We start from the raw sequence: 18,938 nt of genomic DNA, 5'->3' as shown, positions 1-18,938 counted from the left end.
CTGAGGCAGGAGAATTGCTTGAACCTGGGAGGCAGAGGTTGCAGGGAGCCGAGATCGCGCCATTGCACTCCAGACTGGGGGACAGGAGCAAGACTTCGTATCCAAACTAAAAAAAAAAAAAAGCCACGCGCGGCGGTGGGGGGCTGCAGTAATCCCAGCTACTCGGGAGGCTGAGGCAAAAGAATCACTTGAGGCCAGGCGCGGTGGCTCAAGCCTGTAATCCCAGCACTTTGGGAGGCCGAGACGGGTGGATCACGAGGTCAGGAGTTCGAGACCATCCTGGCTAACATGGTGAAACCCCGTCTCTACTAAAAAATACAAAAAGCTAGCCGGGCGAGGTGGCTGGCGCCTGCAGTCCCAGCTACTCGGGAGGCTGAGGCAGGAGAATGGCGTAAACCTGGGAGGCGGAGCTTGCAGTGAGCTGAGATCTGGCCACTGCACTCCAGCCCAGGCGACAGAGCGAGACTCTGTCTCAAAAAAAAAAAAAAAGAATCACTTGAACCTGGGAGGCAGAGGTTGCAGTGAGTTGAGATCATGCCACTGCAGTCCAGGCTGGGCGATAGGGCAATACCCTGTCTCAAAACAAAACAAAACAAAACAAAACAAAGCAAAAAATGCCGAGCTGGGAAAACAGCTGATAAAAAGCTGTAGGTTGTCTCCTTGGGGTGGCCACAGGTAGTATATCCTAGGTCCACGTGGGCCTCAGACATGGGGGCAGGGCTACCATGTGGTCCGGAGGGTTTTGTTTGTTTGTTTGAGATGGAGTCTCGCTCAGTTCTCCAGGCTGCAGTGCAGTGGCGTGATCTCAGCTCACTGCAACCTCCGCCTCCCAGGTTCAAGCGATTCTCCTGCCTCAGCCTCCTGAGTAGCTGGGACTACAGGTGCGCTACCATGCCTGGCTAATTTTTCTATTTTTAGTGGAGACAGGGTTTCACCATGTTGGCTAGGCTGGTCTCAAACTTCTGACCTCGTGATCTGCCCCCCCTTGGCCTCCCAAAGTGCTGGGATTACAGGCGTGAGCCACCGCTCCCAGCTGTCTGGAGGTTTTTGTTTTGTTTTGTTTTGAGATGGAGTCTTGCTCTGTCTCCAGGCTGGAGTGCAGTGGCACGATCTCGGTTCACTGCAACCTCCACGTCCCAGGTTCAAGCAATTCTCCTGCCTCAGCCTCCCGAGTAGCTGGGATTACAGGGGCATGCCGCAATGCCCGGCTAATTTTGTGTGTGTGTGTGTGTGTGTGTTGGCCAGGATTGTCTTGATCTCTTGACCTCGTGATCCACCCGCCTCAGCCTCCCAAAGTGCTGGGATTACAGGCGTCAGCCACTGCACCTGGCCGAGGTTTTTAAGAATAACCACAGAGGCCGGGCGCGGTGGCTCAAGCCTATAATCCCAGCACTTTGGGAGGCCGAGACCGGCGGATCACGAGGTCAGGAGATTGAGACCATCCTGGCTAACATGGTGAAACCCCGTCTCTACTAAAAAATACAAAAAACTAGCCGGGCGAGGTGGCGGGCGCCTGTAGTCCCAGCTACTCGGGAGGCTGAGGCAGGAGAATGGCGTAAACCCGGGAGGCGGAGCTTGCAGTGAGCTGAGATCCGGCCACTGCACTCCAGCCCGGGAGACAGAGCGAGAGTCCATCTAAAAAAAAAAAAAAAAAAAAAAGGATAACCACAGAAAACCTCAACACGTTTGTGTAAAACCTTCCAATGTCTAGGAATGAGCTGCCCCTGGGCGCCCCAAGGCCTGGCCTTCAGTGACACCCTCTTCACCCTGAGGTCCTGTAAATGTTATTTATTTTTTGAGACGGAGTCTCGTTCTGTCGCCCAGGCTGGAGTGCAGTGACACGATCTCGGCTCACTGCAAGCCCCGCCTCCCAGGTTCACGCCATTCTCCTGCCTCAGCCTCTGGAGTAGCTGTGACGACAGGCGCCCGCCACCACACTCGGCTGAATTTTTTTGTATTTTTAGTAGAGACGAGGTTTCACCGTGTTAGCCAGGATGGTCTCAATCTCCTGACCTCGTGATCTGCCCATCTCGGCCTCCCAAAGTGCTGGGATTACAGGCGTGAGCCACCACACCCAGCCCATTTTTTGAACTTTTAGTAGAGACGGGGTTTTGCCATGTTGGCCAGGCTGGTCTTGAATTCGTAACCCCAGGTGATCCACCTGCCTCAGCCTCCCAAAGTGCTAGGATTGTAGGTGTGAGCCACTGCACCCGGCCAAGTCCCACAACCCTTTTTTTTTTGAGACAGAGTGTGGCTCTCTCATCCAGGCTGGAGTGTGGTGGGGTGATCTCGGCTCACTGCAACATCCGCCTCTCGGGTTCAAGTGATTCTCCTGTCTCAGCCTCCTGAGTAGCTGGGATTATAGGTGCCCGCCACCATGCCTGGCTAATTTTTGTATTTTTTGGTAGAGATGGGGTTTCACTATGTTGGCTAGGCTGGTCTTGAACTCCTGACCTCAGGTGATCTGCCCACCTCGGCCTCCCAAAGTGCTGGGATTACAGGCGTGAGCCACCGCACCCAGCCCATGCCCTGCACTCTTTAAAATGCTGCATGTTTTACAGGAAAGGGTCTGGCTCCAGGATGCAGGGGAGTCCTACCCCCCGGACTGCAGCGCATCTGTGGCTAGGGCAAAACGGGGCATCGCCCGGTGCGTAGCTACCTTTGGGAGCACCCGGGATCCCTTCCCAGGCCTCCGCAGTGGAGAGCATGAGGCGACAAGTCCAAAGGGCAGCAGGCGGGAGGGGGGTCTCGGATGAGGCGGCGGCTGCGTCTGGGGGGTTTCTTGCGGGGAGCAGGAGCTGACAGACCTAGAAACTGACGTGATGGAGACACCCTCTCGCCACATCTACAAAGTAGTTTCTAGAAGCCTGATCCTGAAGTGAGGCGGGGAGACAGGCAAGACCACAGGTTCTCTCCCATCCTTCCCTCTGGGGAGCTGTGGGGTTCCAGTGAAACTGCAGGATGGCCTCGCACACCGCAGGGACCCTGGCGCGGAGTCCGTCCCCACCCAGCCCAGACTGCCCCTGCTCCCCTGGAAACCCCTGTCCTTTCACTGCCTGCCAATGGCAGGGGGTGGCCGGGACCCTGGGGATTCCAGGACCGCCCAGAGGTCCCGCCTGCTTGGAGCACAGGCAGCCAACAAATTCCCCTCAGCCCTCCCAGCAATCTTGAGAGTCCTGGGTACTCACAGGGCGGCGCCTTCAACACTTTAATTTTTCTCCTAATTTTTAATTTTTTGGAGCCACACTGTCGTCCAGGCTGGAGCGCGGTGGTGCCATCTCGGCTGACTGCAACCTCCACCTCCACCTCCACCTCCCCAGGCTCAGGCGATTCTCCTGCCTCAGCCTCCTGAGTAGCTGGGACTACACTGTGCACCACGACGCCCGGCCAATGTTTTTTTTTTTTTTTTTTGTAGATAGGGTTTCACTCTGTTGCTCAGGTTGGTCTTGAACTGGGCTCAAGTGATCCTCCTGCCTCTGACTCCCAAAGTGTTTGGATTACAGGCATGAGCCACCAAGCCTGACTTTTTTTTTTTTTAAGTCATGTGAGACTTTAGAGGAAAAATATGAAGGAGCAGAGAAGCCCAGGGAGCTGTTTGCAGGAGGTGTCAACTCACCTCTTCCTTGGTCTGCAGAAAAAAAACCACACGAGACTAGAAGGGTCACCCTAAGAAGAAAAGGACGATCCAGCAGTTCCCACAGAACCACAAGCTCCCACCTTCTGCTTTGTTTTCTCCAGAAATACAGTGCCAGCCACCCTTCCCCTACAATTCGCCTGCAGATAAGTATCAGCTTGCTGGTAGTCTCCAGGAAGTACTGAAGGGGGAGGCTCACAGCCTCAAGAGCCTTACAGAGCTCAGAGGGACCCTAGAGTGGCCCAGCCGCCCCCACGTCTAGCCCAGAGGGGGCCTCCTCTGTCCAGGGACACGGCCCTGAAGGCAGAAAGGCTGGGCATTGGGTCTCGGACAACCGGAGAAGCAGGTGATGGGCCTCCGGGAACCCTGAAGACCCCAGGACAAGCCCTCGCCGTTTCATCTGCAACCCACTACGGCGGAAAGGCTCAGAGGCCCGAAGGGGTGACATGCCCCGGTGGTCACTTCTGATTTGTTGGGCGAGGAGAGGTGACAGAACCACCCGCCCTGGGCAGGGCCTGCTGCAGGCACAGGGTGGGTGCAGGGAGTGTCTCGGGACCTGCTGGGGTTTCCAAGCACACCCACAGCTTGGAAAGCCAGCACTTCCTTTCTGTGGGGCCGAGTCTCAGCTCAGCGGCCACCGCTGGGAGCCGCCGCTCTCTGAAGCGCAGGGACAGGGAGAGGACGGAGTCACGTCACGCTGGGGAAGAAGCAGGGGCGGCCTTCCCTTGGAGGCTAGGTGACAGGAGCAGCGTGGAGGAAGTGGCTGCCATCACGGAAGGCCGAACCTCTGCCTTCCACAGAGGCAGACGGTGGTGGGGAGGGCAGAGGGAAGCCCGGTGGCACTTCCCTTCTTTTCCAGTCAGAGCCTCGCTCTGCCGCCCAGGCTGGAGTGCGCTGGCGCCGTCGCGGTTCGCTGCAGCCTTGATCCCCGGGTCCCAGCGATCCTCCCACCTCAGCCTCCCAAAGCACTGGAATGACAGGCCTGAGCCGCCGCCCCGGCCTCGCTCTCCTTCCTTTCGGTGAGAGTCGCCATCGCCTGGGGGCTCCCTGCAGGTCTTCATCCCTGACCCAAAGGGAGCGGCTGGCCCCCGGGAGAGCCCTGTGCCCTCAGCCTCGGCGCCCCGCGATGCGGGCCAGCTCAGCGACGCCCTCTCCACGCTGGGTTGAAGCGAAACCCAGCACCCACCGCCGAACGGAAGAAAGAAGCACGAGGGTGCGGTTTGCTTTTTCTCTCCGTTTTGTTTTGTAACCTAAGGAAGCCGCGGCTCCGAGACCACACACAGCAGCGTCGCCCGTCCCCGGAGGCACCTCGGCCGGGACGGGCAGGACAGGAGACCCCCGTTCCTGCGTGCGCAGTCGCCCCGCCACAATGCTCTCCGCAGGGGTGAGGCAGGAGGGTGGGTGGAGGCGCCAGCCTGTCCTCAGCTGGAAGGGCGGGGCGTGGACAGGGACGGTGGGCAGGTCACCGGCGGGACGCGGGGAGCCCAGCCACCGTCACATGGCGGTGCGCGTGGGTGTGCCGGGCTGGTTCAGTCGCAGGGTTTTACACAACCACCCGGCAAAATCCACTTCTTCCACCTCGGACCGCTTGATGAAGGTGTGGTTCTGCAAGGAAAGGGGAGCCGTGAGTATCCGGGCCTGGAGTCACAACAGACGGGGGAGGGCCAGTGTCTGCCCAGCCCTGGCAGATGGTGCAGGACAGAAAGCAAAAAACAGAGGAGCCCCTCCCTCCTCCCCAGGAAGACGCACTCGGGGCAGGAGAGGGACAGCCACCCAGAAAGGGCAGCGGCGTCCGCCAGGCCTGCCAGGGGTCTCAGGATGCTGTGCTCCACCCGGGGCGGGGACACCACCAGCCCGGCAGCCTGGGCTCCCAGGGGAGGGTCTACGCTCAGGCAAGCTGGGTCCTCCGGCCGCTGTGGACACTGGGGCCAGATCGTTCTCTGGGGTGGGGCCATCCTGGGTACTGCAGGGACTGAGCAGCGTCCCTGGCCTCCACCCACCCCATGCCAGGGAGTTCCCCAAGTCACGACACCACAATGTCCTCAGCCATTGCCAGGGTTCCCCAGAGCAGGGCAGTCTAGGCAAGAACAGGCTGTTCCACAGAACTCCCTGCAAAGCACTGGACAGGCACCGTCCCGCCCGCCAGCACATGAGGCTCCAGAGTGTGGCTGCTGTGGCTTGAGAACAAAAGCCTCAATTTTATTTCAGTTCAACAAATTAATTACTTTTAGTTTTTTTTATTTTTTATTTTTCTGAGACAGAGTTTTGCTCTTGTTACCCAGGCTGGAGTGCAGTGGTGTGATCTTAGCTCACTGCAACCTGCGCCTCCTGGGTTCAAGAGATTCTCCTGCCTCAGCCTCCCCTGTAGCTGGGATTACAGGGGTGTGCCACCACACCCAGCTAATTTTTGTATCTTTAGTAGAGATAGGGTTTTACCATGTTGGCCAGGTTGGTCTCGAACTTCTGACCTCAAATGATCCACCTGCCTTGGCTTCCCAAAGTGCTGGGATTACAGGCATGAGCCACCGCAACCAGCCTTAATTTTTATTTTTTGAGACAGTCTTGCTCTGTCTCACAGGCTGGAGCGCAGTGGCACAATCTCAGCTCACTGTAATCTCTGTGTCCCAGGTTCAAGTGATTCTCCTGCGGGACTACAGGCGCGTGCTACCACGCCCAGCTAATTTTTGTGTTTTTAGTAGAGACCAGGTTTCTCCATGTTGCCCAGGCTGGTCTCAAAATCTTGGCCTCAAGTGATCCACTCGCCTCGGCCTCCCAAAGTGCTGGGATTACAGGCATGAGCCACTGTGCCCGGCCCCATTTAACACATTTAAACAGCCATGTGTGGTTAGTGGTTCCTGTACAGGACAGCACACATGAGAAGCCTCCTGGTTAGAAGGGCTGGGGGAGGAGGGCGGGTGCCGTTAGGGAAAAGGCTGGGCTGGGCCACCCCACGGCGGGTGAGCAGAGGCCTTTGGGGTTCTCAGGAGGGTGGCGTCCAGGACCTTGGGCCCCCGAATGCTGCCTCTTTTGCAGCTGGAGGCAGGCAAGGGTGTCTTCCTAAAAGTCGCTGCAGGTATGGGTGAAAACCCAACCAACTTGATACGACACATCTCGGCTAGGTCCACAGGTTACTAGGCTACCCCACAGGGGAACGTTTTTAAGAAGCTGGTTCCAAAAAGGCTATTTCAGCCAGGCGCAATGGCTCATGCCTATAATCTCAGCACTCTGGGAGACCAAGGTGGGTAGATCACAAGTTCAAGACCAGCCTGGCCAACATGGTGAAACCCCATCTCTGCTAAAAACACAAAGATTAGCCGGGCCTGGTGGCACGAGCCTGTAATCCCAGCTAGTTGAGAGGCCGAGGCAGGAGAACTGCTTGAACCTGGGAGACGGAGGTTGCAGTGAGCTGAGATTGCGCCACTGCACTCCAGCCTAGGCGACAGAGCAAGACTCTGTCTCAGGGGGAAAAAAAAAGTTATTTCGACATTAGTACTCGTCTCTATTTATTTATTTATTTTGGAGAGGCACAGTCTCACCATGTTGTCCAGGCTGCCCTTGAACTCCTGGCCTCAGCCATCCCCCCACGGCACTGGATTCCAAGCGCTCACCACTGTGCCCAGCCTGCCTCATTAAAAAAGAAAAAATGTCACATATGCCAGGTGCAGTGGCTCACACCTGTAATCCCAGCCCTCTGGGAGGCTGAGGTGGGAGAATCATTTGAGCCCAGGAGTTTGAGACCGGCCTGGACAATTAGCAAAACCCTATCTCTCTAAAAAACTAGCTGAGAGGCCGGGCGCGGTGGCTCAAGCCTGTAATCCCAGCACTTGGGGAGGCCGAGACGGGCGGATCATGCTCAGGAGATCGAGACTATCCTGGCTAAGATGGTGAAACCCCATCTCTACTAAAAAATACAAAAAACTAGCCGGGCGAGGTGGCGGGCGCCTGTAGTCCCAGCTACTCGGGAGGCTGAGGCAGGAGAATCGCTTGAGCCTGGGAGGCTGAGACTGCAGTGAGCCGAGATTGCTTCATTGCACTCCAGTCTGGGAGACACAGTGAGACTCTGTCCAATCCTCAAGAAAAATACAAAACTGAAAGCCACATCCGGTATCATAAGGTGCACGGGTTGGGCGCCTGTAGCTGGCATCTTTTCTCACAGGCACAGAAAGTAGCGTCTAGGAGGGCGGCGTCTCCAATCCGCCCGTCAGCTGTGGAGGGTTCGAAGGCTGCTGACGGTGGCCGTGGTGCGGGGCAGCACCCGGGGTGCAGGCTGGGCTGAGGGGCAGGAGGATGACTCCCAGGGCCCTCCTCGGAGGGCGTAGTCCCCGCTGGGGAGGCGAGTTTTGGTGAACAGCTAGGCTTCCGAGGATATCAGAGGACGGGAGTTTAAGGAGACACCGAAGCACCCACGGCCTCGGGGGACCTGCCTGCCACAGTGTGCACAACAGGGACGGTCACCCTCTCGTTTGCAGGGAAAGGAGCTGGGGGAGCTGAGAGCTGCCTCCAGCCTCTCCTGAGGGCAAATGAGCCCGGGGTCCCGTCCTGTGGGTGCGGGACCAGCAGCAGGCAGGAGCGGCAGAGCTCAGAGCCCACAGCTGTTCCCATGTACACACTCGCTGCTCCCACAGCCACTCCAGGATGGCTTCTCATGGATGAGGGAGACCCACAGAGGGTCCTCAGTGTGGCCTGGCACACCTGGACTGCCCACATCCTGGTCGCAGGTGCTGGCTCCCGGGGCAAAGCTAGGCCCAGCAGCCTTATTTCCTGGGGCCCGGGTGGCAGCCTGCACCCTCCCGGCCCCAGAACCCGTTGGCATCACTCACCGTGAGCATCTTCAGGTCCGCCCGCTCTGCTGGGTTCTTGATGAGGCTGGGGGTTCCAAGAGGCAGGACCGGGAGGCAGTAGGGGAGACAAGATAGGGCAGTTAGTTGGTGGCCCCAGGGCACCTGCGTTTTGGGCCGTGGCCGGGGGAGGCCTGGATCTGTGGCACAGACCTGCCCGCTCTGCTCTGCCGTCTGGCAGCGGACGAGGGCTCCACCTCTGCCCTTTGGTGCCAGGGGCAGGACACCCCTGGGGGGAGGGTGAGAGGGCGGGAAACCCCGCCTGGTGGGTCAGAAGCCTGGACGCAACCCCAGCTAACTTTCTAATAAAACCTTCTTCAGACACAGAGCAGCCCCGTGTGTGGGTCAGATGCCGTCCACGGCCTGCCGGGGGACACGTCAAAGGCCCAGGACAACTTCAGCACCAGGAGTGTGGTGCCATTTCACAGCGCCCCGAGCTCAGACACACGGACCGGCCCTATGGGCAAGCAGCTGTCCCCAGCTCCTCCCCCGTGGTCTGTGGCCCGTGCCTGAGGCCCATGCCACAGAGCTGCTGGGTGCTTGGGGGCAGGAGAATGGAGAGGGGTTGGCAATCCTCGTAGAACCCGCAGGCAGGCCTCGGGGAGCCCATGGTCAGCACGTCAGGGGTCAGGGGACCAGGCAGGGGCTTCTCCGGCTGCAGACGGTGAGGCAGGGACACCACCATAACCACAGGGCCTGCAATCCTGCTTCACCCCCAGGTTCGGGGACAGGATGGCATGGCAGCCAGGAGCTGCAGCGCCACAGCCCTGGGAAAGGGAATCTGGCTTCCTGCTGGGCTCAAAGTCCTGCGTGACCCTGCACTGGGATTCTGGACGGGCAGGCTGGGCCATGGGCCCCACCCAGGACCTGGAAGGAGTGGCACATCTGGGTCCTGGCCAGGGGTGTGGGCGGCCCGGCTCCACCTACCATTTATTGACAAACTCCTGGAAGTCAGGGGTGAATACACCGTTGGGCAGCTTGGGAGGCGGCTGCGGAGGAGAACAGAGGGTGGGTCAGCCCTGGGCGTCCTCAGGGACCCTTGGCTGTAGCCCTCCCAACCCCTCACTGTCCTGTCCGGTCACCCACCCTGCAGGCCTGGCCGACACCACATGCCAACTGAGCTGCACCCTGTGAGAGCCGGCCTTCTCCCAGAAGTTCTCGTTTGAGAGTCATGGCTGGTTGGAGGGAAGCAGAGAGGGGTGCACCCCGCTTTTATAAACAGGACAACCCCTCGAGTATCATCACTTGCTTCCTTCCCCAGTGACGCTGGCTGAAGGATGAGCTTTGGGACTGGGCCCCACAGAGGAACAGCTGAGTCCAAAGTTATTTTGTTTTGAGACGGAGTCTCGTTCTGTCGCCCAGGCTGGATGGAGCGTAATGGAGTGATCTCAGCTCACTGCAGCCTCCGCCTCCCGGGTTCAAGCGATTCTCCAGTCTCAGCCTCCCGAGTAGCTGGGATTACAGCTGCCTGCCACTGCACCTGGCTGACTTTTGTATTTTTAGTAGAGACAGTATTTTTTACCAGGTTGGCCAGGCTGGTCTCGAACTCCTGACCTCAGGTGATCCACCCACTGTGGCCTCCCAAAGTGCTAGAATTACACACCTGAGCCACCGTGCCCAACCAAACTGGGTCCAAAGTTTTAAGCCCAAGCACTGGGGAGCCCGGCCCAGCACACACGTCCCTGCAGCGGGAGCGGCTGTGGAAATGGTGCCAGCAGTGCAGGGTCAGTGCCTCTCCTGCGCAGGGGTGGGAAGAGGCAGGGGAGCAGTGGGGGGATGTGTGCACCAGGCGTGGGTGTGGCTGCCAGGTGCAGGGAGAGCTGGGTCACCAGGGCCACCCCACCTGGCCCTGTCATCATCTCGCCACCCAACCCCAGGCCTAGCCCAGTCTGCAGGCAGCTTAGATGCCTGTTTCTCTGCCCCAGCTCCAAAGGGCTGCCAAAGACACAGAAGCCCACAGAAGGCTCAGGGAGGTGGCCCGGCCTGGTCACGTGGTCAGCAGGACCTTGGGGTGCAGTTCTGTGCCTCCCTGACAGCTGCAGGCCTGGGAGGAGGCCACGCCCCTCCTTGTGCCTTGGTTTACTCATCTGGGTGGTAGAAACCCTCACACTGTGGCTCATGGGGTGGTTACGGGGACTGACGGAACAGGAGCCACCCCAGGACCTATAGGTCCTTCTAGGCTCTCTGGCCTCCTTCCAAGAGGCAAGGGCCACGCCTGTCCCTTTCTCCGTGGAAGTGGGGTGATTTACGAGTCCACACCCATGGGTTCCTGGACACTCTAATGCAGAGACACTGGACCACCGCTCAAGCGGTAGGCTGGCTCCTTGGCCTGAGCCCAGGGCTGCTGGCACGCACCTCCCGCTAGACTCAGGGTGAGAGGCTGTGGCGGGAATTCTGGGTTTGTCTTCATAAAAAAACAAGGCCCTTGGGAAGGAGCTGGGCTTGTGCAGCACAGTGGAAGATGGGAGATGCGATGCACGTGGAATTGGTTCAAGAATCACTTGAACCTGGGAGGTGGAGGTTGCAGTGATCTGAGATCAAGCCACTGCACTACAAAGCTAGACTTTCTCTCAAAAAAAAAAAAAAAAAAATAGCTGGGTGTGGTGGTGTGCACCTGTAATCTCAGCTACTCGGGAGGCTGAGGCACGAGAATGACTTGAGCTTGGAAAGTGGAAGTTTCAGTAAGCCGAGATGGCATCACTGTGGTTCAGCCTGGGTGACTCTTTTTTTTTTTTTGAGATGGAGTCTTGCTCTGTCGCCCAGGCTGGAGTGCAGTGGTGCAATCTCGGCTCACTGCAAGCTCCGCCTCCTGGGTTCACACCATTCTCCTGCCTCAGCCTTCCGAGTAGCTGGGACTACAGGCGCCTGCCATCACACCTAGCTAATTTTTCGTATTTTTAGTAGAGACGGGGTTTCACTGTGTTAGCCAGGATGGTCTCGATCTCTTGACCTCGTGATCTGCCCTCCGCAGCCTCCCAAAGTGCTGGGATTACAGGTGTGAGCCACTGCGCCCGGCCCAGCCTGGGTGACTCTTGCTCTACTCAAGAGAGAGACTTTGCTTCAAAAAAAAAGAAAAGAAAAGAAAAGCCAAAAGGCGTCGAGCACAAACCTCATTCACAATATAGTCCAGCAGTTCGAAGATGGCCATGGCGGGCCGGCTGTCCATCCCGTGACCTGCACAGGGAGAGAGGTGGGGGTGAGAGGGGCCGGGGGCCACCTCACTACTTCTGCTGGGGGTTGGGCTCCCAGGGGCTGATCACCACTGGGCACCCGCCTCCCCATGCCAGCCTAAATCGGAGGTGGGTGTGCAGAGGCACAGGACAAAGCTCCTCTGCCTGACGCTGTGGTCCATTCCCTGGGACAGCCACTCCTTGCCTGAGCCTCTAGTGAATTAAAAAAACGGCAAAAGGAACATGAACATGTTTTGAGAAGTCACACATTTGGCTCGGTGAGGCTTGCCGGACGTGCCAAAGTCATCACCCTCCTCTGTGGCGGGCAGGGGGAGGGACGGTGCTGACCGCAGGCAAGGACAGCAGTGTGACCTTGCATGGAGCTGCTGGCGGTGATGGTGGCAGGCCCCGAGTGCCATTCAGGACGGGAGACCGGCTAGGGGTGGCTGACCTGTCTGAGAACCAGCTGGCCAGGCCTGAGCTTGGCAGCTGGACTTTCGCCTTCTGCCTGTCCCAAAACGGGCAGGCGGGCTGGGGGCAGGGCTGGGGACGGTATACCACCTGGGAGGGGCCGAGGCCAGGCCTGAGGATAAGGACTTGGGGGACCCTCCCTGGGATGAGATCAAGACATCCCAGCAGTCTGGCTGGAGGGGAGGACTTGGCCTGCCAGTGCTGTAAAAATCACCTTCTCACAGCCCCAGTCCGTCCAGGGTAGAAGGACCACAAAACGTGGCCTGCTCCTGTCATAAAATACCACTCAGCCTTTCAAAAGGAGCCAGGCTCTGACACGCACCATGGCGTGGAGGACCCTGGAGGTCACTGCGCCCCGGGAGAGAAGCCACATGCAAAACACAGAAGGCCACGCAGTGTGTGATCCCATTTCTGTGAAATGCCCAGGACGGGCCACTTCACAGAGGCAGGAAGGGGACGGAGAGGGACGGCTGACGGGGACGGGGTTTCCTCTTGGGAAGCTGAGAAGGTTCTGGAATGAGAGGTGACGGGGCACAGCACTGTGACTGAAAACCACTGAAATGAGGGAGTTGTGGGGTGTGTGCTTTAGTTTGGAAACGTGGTTTTAAAACCAACCAGAGGCCGCTACAGGGTCCTTTGGGGTCTAACTCCACTAACTCTCCCTGATGTCTGACTTAAAAAACAATCACAGGACCCTCCCATGATTCTGCACCAAGCAGCGTCAGCCGCCGGTTCTTCCCTCAGGCGGTGGAAGTGTCCGCTCAGGCGTCTCTGGCTGGCGTCTGGGAGCTCCCGCTCCCGAGGTGCCTGCCCTAAGCGTCAGACTGTCCTCTGCGAGCCCAGCTGTCCCTGGGGCCTGAGCCCTCCCACCCCCTCCCGGGCTGCGTCCCCTCCTGTGTGTGTTGGGGCTGGAGCCAGGAGGCCACTGAGGGCCATGCCAAGTCAGATCTCCACTTCGGGGCTCCCTGGCAGGCGTGGCCTGCACACAGGAGCGTGTCACCTGCAGAATCCAGGTTCCGCAGTGGCCAGTTTCTTCCACGTTCCCGTACGTTTGAAGGCGTTCGGGATAATACGGTGGCAAATCTAGCTGCCCAGGGGCTTGGCAGCAAAGCTATCCTCCCAGATCCCTCCAGCTGGCAACGACAGCTGCAACTGCCTGGACAGAACAGGTTCGGGGCGCTCACTGCTTCCAGCTCTGTCCCCGGAAACCCCAGGACCATCTCAGGACTGCTGACCACAGCCGGCACCATCCAGGGGACAGGTGGTGCGACAGGGGCAGAGCAGAGGCAGCTGCTGGCCCAGGCACAGCAGGCCCCGCACAGGGTACTGTGCGTCCAGACCGGAAGTTGCAGACGCAGGCCGTACCGCTGATGGGGCGCCCGGGGGGTCTCGGCCGAGGCGAGATGCTGTGAGGCTCTCCTTCTTCCCCGTCGACCACTGGCCGGCCAAAGATGGCCTCCAGCTCCTTGGCATCGGGCGGGGGGATGGGGTACCTTCCGATGGCCAGCTCCACCAGGGACAGGCCCATGCTCCAGATGTCCGACTGCACTGAGTAATGTGTGCCCTGCAACCGCTCCGGCTGCAGCAGAGGCAGGAAGGAAAGAGCCCAGTGGGGCCACGATGGCAGCTGGAACCCAGGAGGCTTGCCCCGTTACAGCTCCAGTCACCCTCTCCATGTCTAATGACCACAGCAATGGATGGAGAGCTGTTAAGCGATTCTACCTCCCGGCTCAGCAACCCAGGGCCTCCCTGCAGCACTTGCTGAAGAGGCTCTAGCCCGACGCCTGGAGCTTCACGCCTGTAATCCCAGCACTTTGGGAGGCTGAGGTGGGCGGATCACGAGGTCAGGAGATCGAGACCATCCTGGCTAACACGGTGAAACCCCGTCTCTACTAAAAATACAAAAAATTAGCCAGGCGTGGTAGCGGGCGCCTGTAGTCCCTGAGTCTCCTACTCAGGAGGCTGAGGCAGGAGAATGGCGTGAACTTGGGAGGCGGAGCTTGCAGTGAGCTGAGATGGCGCCACTGCACTCCAGCCTGGGTGACAGAGTGGGACTCCGTCTCAAAAAAAAAAAAAAATTACCCAGGTGTGGTGGCACATGCCTGTAGTCCCAGTTGCTTGGGAGGCTGAGGCAGGAGAATTGCTCAAACCCAGGAGGTGGAGGTTGCAATGAGCCAAGATTGTGCCATTGCACTCCAGCCTGGGTGACAGAGCAAGACTCTGTCTCAAAAAAAAAAAGAAAAAAAAGAAAAAGAAAAAGAAAGAAAGAAAGAAACCTGGTAGGCATTGCTAGAGACAAAAACCTCCGTGAGAATTCCAGCAGGAAGGGGAGATCTGGCTGGCGTGGGGCTCAGGCACACCTGCTGGTAGAATCCCAGCACTCTGGGAGGCTGAGGCAAGAGGATCACTTGAGCCCAGGAGTTCACGACCAGCCTGGGCAATACAGTGAGACCCCGTGTCTACAAAAGACTAATACATTAACAAATAAAAAATAGCAAGGGGAACCCGAAAAGCAGGCTCCCAGGAGGCAGCGGCCTTAGGCAAGCCTTGTGGCAAGTGGGGAGAGCTGACGGAGGGGAGGGTGCAGCTGGGGTGGGAACGTCCCGGGGGCGCTCACAGCCATGTAGGCGCGTGTGCCCATGAAGTAGCTGGGAAAGCCTTGTGGGAGGGGGGAGAGAGCTGCGCAGGAGAACTGGCAGGGAGAGCTGAAGGGGAGAGATGGAGGGGACAGCTGCGTGGGAGAACTGAGGGCGAGAGCTGAGGGGGAGGGCTGGCGGGGAGAGTTGAGGGGAGAGCTGGGGGGACTCACAGCCATGTAGGAGCGTGTGCCCACGAAGGAGTTGGCCATGGAGTCGATGAGCTGGCCGCTCACCCCGAAGTCACACAGCTTGATCTCCCCTCTGGAGTTCACAAGGATGTTGGAGGGCTTCACATCTGGGGGCGGCAGGCTGCGAGTGAGGGGCGCCCAACAGTTGCCTGCCAGCCCACAGGGCTCTGGGGAGGGCGGGTTGGGCCTTACCTCGGTGCATGATCTGGTGCTTCTCTCGGAGATACGCCAAGCCCCGGAGAACCTGCAGGGAAGCACAGAGAGGGTCACGGGACAAGGCCGCCAGGACTTAGCTCCTGACCGAGCCCAGGGGTTGGACCTGAGCAGCCAGAGCTGGAGCGAAGGCCCTGCGGCAGGAACCCTGTTTCAGGCTGTGAGGAGCTCGCTGGGGTGGAGCAAGCGAGGGCAGAGACGAGACCATGCTGATGGTCCCGTGCCGTGTGCAAGTAAACCCGGGTTCCCACATGGCTGCAGTGCGGCCGATGCCATTACTGCCTCTGAATCAGGGCACATGGCTGAGCCCCAGGGAAGCTCAGACGGTGGCCCACGGCCCGGGAGTAGGCCGGGCTGCTGAGTTTGCCCACACCAGCCTCAAGGGCAGCATCTGTAACGCATCTGGGGTCCCAGGGACTGTGCGAAGGGCCCCCAGACGGGACAGGCTAAGGGTGCCCGGGAAGGACGCCGCTTCCCCCAGGCCCTCCCTGGAAGGAGCATCCCGAGAAGGGAAGGAAGCAGCACAGGCAGTGCTGACGGCAGCTTTCTACTCTGAAGCGCGCGTCTGGCAGCACGCGGCCTGTGTCTTAATCCCAACTCCGGTACGGGCCGGCGGGACTCGGCCCCCGCTATGGGCAAGGTGCAAGCTCCTAGAAGCAACACGCACGGTCTGCTGAGACCACACGGCTCCGTGGAGCAGCTGCGCTGGAGACCGGGCAGCAGAGATGCCCTTGGCCCCGGTGGCATTTCTAACAGCAAGGGGGAGCGTGTCTGGAGGTCCTGGCGTCCCACATCCCACCCCAGGGTTTCCCCTTCAACAAGCTCCTGTCCCCTGCAACGTGCCAGCGGCCAACATCCCCCGCCACGAGGGTCAGAGGGGACCAGTATGGCAAACAGAGGATACTAAGAGTCAAGAGGGAACCCGACGCCTTCACTCGGCAGATGGTGACCTCAGGCCCCAAAAGGGACGTCACTTGTTCAAGCTCCACGGGGGTGAGCACAGCCTTGGCCACTGTCTTTCTGCAGGGGCCACCCTAAGCCCCACCGCACTGTGAGTGGCTCCTGGAACCCTGGCCGTGTGGAGGCGGCCCGTGCCGGGTCTGCGGAGGGACTCACCGCGATGCTGACTTTCCCCAGGATCTCCTCGGGGATCCTCTTGGCCTCCTTCAGCACCTGGTCCAGGGAGCCGCCATCCTAGAGGGCACACAACGAGTGAGTGCGGGCCCTGAGCAGGTGGCTGCGAAGACACGGATGCGTCCGCCGCTCCCAGCGAGGGGTGGTCTGCCTCCTGACTGACGGGAAGCGGGGGCCCGAGCCCAACTCCACCCACTGGTCCAGGGGCCTTCTGATAGTTCTGCCTTTGGGTCTGCACACCCACCCACAAGGTGGGAAAGAAACAGGGCCCAGGGTGCCCCCGCCTCCCGCCCCTTCCTGGAATCAGTTGCGAGACTCGGCCCTCCTGAGGTCGCCACAGCAGGGGCTCTGCTCCAGGCCAGCCCAAGCCGTGGCCGGGGGCTCAGCCAGCTGTGGGGCCTGCACTCCCTGAAGCCTGCATGGTGGGCTTGTCTGTGCGCCATGGGAGGCGGCCAGGCTGGAGACCAGCTTCTTGGGCCTGGGTCCTCTTCCCAGCACACGAAGGGAAGGGGGAGGGCGAGGGCGTGGAGGAGAAGCGGGCGCTGCCCCATGTGGGAGGAGGCGGCGGGTTGCTGTGTGCCTGCTGAGACCCCCACGGGGGCTCCCTAACCAAGCCCTGCGCCTGTCCCTGCCCCTTAGGACGGAAAGGCCAGGTTGAGTAGGACCGGGTGCCAGGGGGTGCATGGACTGCAGGACGGACCCCAGTGAGGCCAGCCCAGGTGACTGTGACCTCAGCCCCTCCCCACAGCCTCGGTCTCCTCGCCGCTGTGCCGGGCATCCTGTGGAGGCCTGGAAACCAGCCGTCACGGGCAGGCTGGTCCCTGGGTGCGGCCCCGCATCCATGTCACGAATGGTGAAACAGAAATTTCATGTCTTGCCCAAGGTTGCCTGGCAACAAGCCTGGGGACCAAAACCCCCAAATGCCAAAACCCCAGGCACTGGGAGCCACCCAAGATGCCTCTTCAGAGGTGGAGGCTCTGGACACACCTGCCAGGCCACCCCCAGGACAGCAGCTGTCCCCACCACGCTGTTCCAGAGAGTAGCTGCTCTCAAACTCCCGTTTCTTATGGGGTCACAATCAATGTTTGTTGCGTGAGGAAATTCAAAAAGCCTTTCCCAGGAGGTGAGGGCGGGCGGAGTGCTGGGCTGCAAGCCTCACGAGCCGGCGGAAGACGCTTCACAGGAACTCTCTGCAGCTGTCTCTTCACTGTGACATTGGGGCCAGGTCACCCTCTGGGGTGGGTGAATGTCTTCACTGTGACATCGGGGCCAGGTCACCCTCTGGGGTGGGGCCGGTGTGGGCACGGCAGGGTGCTGAGCAGCGTCCCTGACCTCCACCCACTCCACGCCAGCAGCACCCCGCAGACGTGATAACCACACATGTCCCCAGACAGCGCCAGGTGTCTCCTGGGAGGGAGAACTGCCCCTGGTTGAGAAGGGCTGGTCTCCAGCTATAAAGACCAACGTCTGGCAGGACAAGCAATTTGTCTGAGTCACAGAGACAGGATGTGGTGCAGAGGGTATTGCAGCTGTGTACTGCTGGCTCCAAATCTCACTCTGTGCATGACCATACACTTCTACCGTGTGTGTGTGCGTATGTGTGTGTGTGTGATGTTTCAAATGGTCTTGTAACTGTACTTTTGTTACACAGGTAGTAGGCGAACACATTTTTCTTGTAAAAAATTCAAACGAAGATAAAAAACCCGGATGCCCCATCACTTCCACCATTCTCCCCTCAAGCGTGACTCAGATTGTTCCAGATCTTTCCTCTTCTCTTTCTCTCTGTGAGACAGGGGTTGCCCAGATGGAAGCATAGTGGTGTGATCTTGGCTCACTGCAGCCTGGACCTCCTGGGTTTAGGCAATCCTCCCACCTCAGCCTTCCAAGTAGCTGGGACTACAGGCGTGACATCAAGTCCTGCCAATTTTTTGTAGAGACTGGGGTTCCTCACGTTGCCCAGGCTGCTCTCAAACTCCTGGGCTCAAGAGGTCCTCTTGCTTCAGCCTCCCAAAATGCTGGGATTACAGGAGTGAGCACCTGGCCCCCAGATCGGACTGTATTTGGAAATACAGACTCAGGACTCACTCTGCTGCCCAGGCTGTAGAGCAGCAAGCAGCTCAATCATAGCTCACTGCAGCCTCGACCTACTGGGCTCACGTGATTCTCCCAAAGCGCTGGGATTAAAGGCATGCTTGCCCAGCCGGAGTTTAAAATAACATCGAAATGGGCTCATGTCTGTAATCCCAGCACTCTGGGAGGCCGAGGCAGGAGGGTCACTTGTGGACAGGAGTTCAAGACCAGCCTGGGCAACATGGAGAGACCCCATCTCTACAAAATTAAGCAAATAAATTCGCTGTGCATGGTGGCTCGTGCCTGTGGTCCCAACTACTCAGGAGGCTGAGGTGGGAGGATGGCACCAGTGTACTCCAGTCTGGGCAACTCAGCAAGACCCTGACTTGAAAAGACAATAAATAAATGAATGGGCCAATGCTACGTTTATTTTCTTTTTCTTTTATTTTGAAACAGAGTCTTGCTCTGTCGCCAGGCTGGAGTGCAGTGGCATGATCTCGGCTCACTGCAAGCTCCACCTCCCAGGTTCGTGTGATTCTCCTGCCTCAGCCTCCCGAGTAGCTGGGACTACAGGCGCCGCC

At 59.0% G+C, this 18,938-nt stretch overlaps 1 protein-coding gene across 1 annotated transcript in view; it reads right to left on the bottom strand.

Annotated features, from left to right (window-relative positions):
- Positions 1 to 4,853: 4,853 nt before the first annotated feature.
- The window catches only part of MAP2K2 (mitogen-activated protein kinase kinase 2), a 36,080-nt gene continuing 21,995 nt past the window's right edge, over positions 4,854 to 18,938 (bottom strand). Inside the window, exons 4-11 of the mRNA XM_023185632.2 lie at positions 16,270 to 16,347; positions 15,133 to 15,184; positions 14,923 to 15,047; positions 13,479 to 13,692; positions 11,582 to 11,646; positions 9,400 to 9,461; positions 8,455 to 8,500; positions 4,854 to 5,239 (exon numbers count right to left, since the gene is read on the bottom strand). Of these exons, the coding sequence (XP_023041400.1) occupies positions 5,129 to 5,239; positions 8,455 to 8,500; positions 9,400 to 9,461; positions 11,582 to 11,646; positions 13,479 to 13,692; positions 14,923 to 15,047; positions 15,133 to 15,184; positions 16,270 to 16,347 (753 nt within the window). The 3' untranslated portion in view covers positions 4,854 to 5,128. The remainder of the gene's footprint in view (positions 5,240 to 8,454; positions 8,501 to 9,399; positions 9,462 to 11,581; positions 11,647 to 13,478; positions 13,693 to 14,922; positions 15,048 to 15,132; positions 15,185 to 16,269; positions 16,348 to 18,938) is intronic.

The sequence above is a fragment of the Piliocolobus tephrosceles genome, chromosome 21, assembly GCF_002776525.5.
Source record: "Piliocolobus tephrosceles isolate RC106 chromosome 21, ASM277652v3, whole genome shotgun sequence".
Taxonomy (NCBI): Eukaryota; Metazoa; Chordata; class Mammalia; order Primates; family Cercopithecidae; genus Piliocolobus; species Piliocolobus tephrosceles.
This window is presented reverse-complemented; position numbering and strand designations above follow the sequence as displayed.